Here is a 3,557-nt window from a genome sequence, read left to right on the forward strand (position 1 = left end):
TAGAATTGTTCCATAGCTTACATCCTGTGAGACACGCCAAATAACATGGTGTGTCCGAGCGGCGTAATCAAAACTCGTTGGACATGGCAAGGTCTATGATGAGTCTTTCAGAGCTGCAATCTATGATTATTTGTTGTTGCGGGGTTGTCATTTTGAAGATACGTAGCCAGTCTTGCAGCTGCTATTTGCTCGAACTTGTGGTGGAACGTAGCATTTTGAGTCCAGCTTGACGAGGGTGGGTGCATCGCTTACTACTAACATTTTCTCCCGTTCAGAATGTCATTGTTCTGTAGTATAAAATAAAACTTTCATTCTTGAGGTATCACAGAATCTATGATGCTCTGGCGCGATTTATTCAAGTGGATAACATACATGACATTACATGAAGGGAGGTGATAGAACGGCATAAATTACAAGAAGGGGGGCAAATGGTTTAACATAGGACCGATAAGCACGATGGTTACAGGCATAACATGCTGAGGAGCACGGAGATTAAAACACACACGTATATATAGTTTCAAGCGAGATCTGATTTGATTATTTATTGCCGCACCAGGGTAGCATGGTTACATGGCCACCGTAATCTTCTTTTCATGGATGTGTAGCACCGCGGCAAAAGGGGGGGAACGGGCAGCGGAATCTAGGTGGAAGCCGCGGCTGTTGCTCCCCAACATCAACACCTGCGGTGAGAGGTAAATTTTGGAGGGGTTTCAATCTTTGGGTTCTTCATCGACCGAGTCCGATGCCGGAGAAGGGAACTGAGCTCGCACAGTTAGTACCACCCTCCGTGGACGCCACTTCATCTTTCTCCAATAACGGTGAGCCGATCGAGAGCTTGAATTTTTTTTCTTAATTGCTGGAACGGCATATACTGATATCCAAACGTAATAAGCAGGACCAAGGGACGGCAGCGACGACGCCCGCATCCTCCGACTCTCGGAAATCATTGTCACCGAAATGCGTGCTGCCGCCCTACCTCTCCCACCGGCACCACAGACGATCTACCGTGTTCCGGAGCTACTCCTCGCCGCCGACAAGGGCGCGTACCAGCCGACGTTCATGCCCCTCGGACCATACCACCGCGGCGACTCCGACTCTGCCACGGAAGACATGAGGCGCAGCCAAGCGGGCAAGCCACCGAACATGGCCTTGGCCATGGAAATGGCCGGCGGTGGGCGGCCGGTGGCGGAATTCATCGAGGCCATCGCGTCCATGGAGTCGGAGGCCAGGAGCTGCTACGACGGCGACGTCGCCATGGGATGGGACGCCTTCTGCATGATGCTTTTGTTCGACGGCTTCCAGCTCATCACATTGCTCGGCTTTCTCGGCGTCTCCAATGGCGATGAGCCAACGGAAAAAACAGGCGGAGGCGACGCTGCTGGCGGCCCAACACCCAAGACAGGTCATGTGACCAGTCTCCAACATGACTTGATGATGCTGGAGAACCAGATACCGTTCTTCGTCGTCCGGAAGATGTACGCCTTGCTTCATGCCGATGCCGGAAGTGGCCCCATTGTGAAGCTAGCGTGGGGAACCATCAGCAATATCATGGGTGGCCTCTGGCCGGCCTCAAATCCTCCACCGCCAGAGTTCCAGCATTTGGTGCATCTCTGCCATATTTACCTCAAGCCAAGCAACCTCCAGGAGTCGCTGTGAGTAGAGTACTACTCCCTCGGTTCCTAAATATTTATCTTTTTAAAGATTTTAAATGGACTACCACATACAGATGTATATAGACATATTTTAGAGTATAGATTCACTCATTTTGCTTCGTATGTAGTCACTTGTTGAAATCTGCATAAACTCCGGTAACCTGCTGCATGCTGCAGAGGCCCATGCGGCGACTATGGAGGAAGATTCCGACGTGCCACCGAGTATTACGAAGCCGGCGTCAAGTTCAGGCGGCTTCACAATGAACAAGCCCCCTTGCTGGACGTGAGCTTTCTGAACGGGGTGCTGAGGATGGCTCGCCACAGGTTCGACGAGAATACCAACTACATCCTCCGCAACGTCCTCGCGTACGAGCAGAGCTACATCCGGACGGCGACGAGCGGCTACGTGACGGCGTACGTGGTGTTCATGTCGCAGCTCCTGGGCAGCCCCGAGGACGTGGCCCTGCTGTCGCGGCGCGGGGTCATCGAGCACCACCTGGGCAACGACGCCGAGGTGTGCGACCTGTTCCGTCGCCTGGCGGAGGGGCTCGTCTTCGACCCGTCCAGCGAGCACTATCTCAACGCCGTCGGGGTGAAGCTGGGGGAGCACTGCCGGTCCCGGCTCAACCGGTGGGGCGCCTGGGTCCTCAGGCACCGCCTTGCCAACCCCTGGCTCGCCGTCGCGTGGCTCTTCGGCGCCATGGCCGTGCTGGGCACCATCATTCAGACCATCATTGCTGTCCTCGAATATGCCCAGCGCTAGATACTAGTCCATGGATGCATGCATGCATGCTTGTTGTAATGGGGAGTATTCTATACTATAATGCATAGTATTACTCCCTCTGTTTCTAAATATTTGTCTTTCTAGACATTTCAAATGACTACTATATACGGATGTATGTAGACATATTTTAGAGTGTAGATTCACTCATTTTGCTCCGTATGTAGTCACTTGTTGAAATGCCTAGAAAGACAAGTATTTAGGAACGGAGGGAGTATAAGTTAGTATATTAGGCTGCCTTATTAATTGTCATGCATGACACAAAGTAGTACAGCATTTAATATGATACGGTATCATGATATGATACCACATCCTCTCTTTCCTCATTTAATTGTGTGTCACATCATTCAAAAAGTCTAGTTGACATGCATGATACCGTTTATGATACTACCATTACGACCGGTATGAAGTCTCCCAAGAATAGCATCCTGCTTTTGCCTCCCTCCATCTGAATTTCAGCTAGCTTGGCTCATGATAAATATATGTTCAATTATTTCAGCACTAAATTATGGTCCTCAGATGATATGCTGGTACACCACTGTGATGTTCACTTATATGTTCATGCAGAATGGTGCATGCTACCTGCCTCAAAACCGGCCTCATCATGCTTAAGTGGTGAACGACGTCCATCAATACCCAAAACTAGAAGATTAATTAATCTAGTACGTACACTAACCGCGAGCATGGGCATTGTAGTTGCAAAACCGGCAGACAAATCCAACGGAAGCTAACCAATTTATTTGCACCCATGGACAAAATTATCCTGTTTAATAAACTACTTTATTTAAGTAAGGATATTTACGTACATGCCATAACTTACCTATCCCATCGCCCTATCGGTCTTCTGGGCTCACAGCGAATGGCCCGGGAATTAATTGCATTTTCGTCCAATGTCATCCAAGAAGGTAGTTGGTGCGAGGCCGACCCAACATGCACTGCATAGTGCCACCCATGTCCCTTTCCGCATCTACTTGCACAACCTACAACTCCCCTCTTTTGGATATATGGAGAATTTTACAGTCTAGTGAACAGTGGCGGTGCTAGACCAAGAAGATTGGGGGGCCAAAGAGAAAAGACAGTGGAAAACATGTCTATTTTTCCAATCTAAATCTCTTTATAAAAAA

The 3,557-nt window shown here is 49.5% G+C and overlaps 1 protein-coding gene across 2 annotated transcripts; it reads left to right on the forward strand.

Annotated features, from left to right (window-relative positions):
• LOC123068184 (UPF0481 protein At3g47200) lies at positions 1-2,561 on the forward strand. Of its 2 annotated transcripts, none has more exons than XM_044490670.1 (3): positions 1-818; positions 893-1,652; positions 1,830-2,561. In XM_044490670.1, the coding sequence occupies exons 1-3, from the start codon at positions 743-745 to the stop codon at positions 2,413-2,415; spliced, it is 1,422 nt and encodes a 473-aa protein (XP_044346605.1). In that variant the 5' UTR covers positions 1-742; the 3' UTR covers positions 2,416-2,561. The 2 variants fall into 2 exon arrangements, with proteins under 2 accessions (XP_044346605.1, XP_044346606.1); XM_044490671.1 differs by having other exon boundaries at positions 19-818; positions 896-1,652.
• The last annotated feature ends 996 nt before the right edge of the window (positions 2,562-3,557 follow it).

This window comes from Triticum aestivum, chromosome 3B, assembly GCF_018294505.1.
Source record: "Triticum aestivum cultivar Chinese Spring chromosome 3B, IWGSC CS RefSeq v2.1, whole genome shotgun sequence".
Classification (NCBI taxonomy): domain Eukaryota; kingdom Viridiplantae; phylum Streptophyta; class Magnoliopsida; order Poales; family Poaceae; genus Triticum; species Triticum aestivum.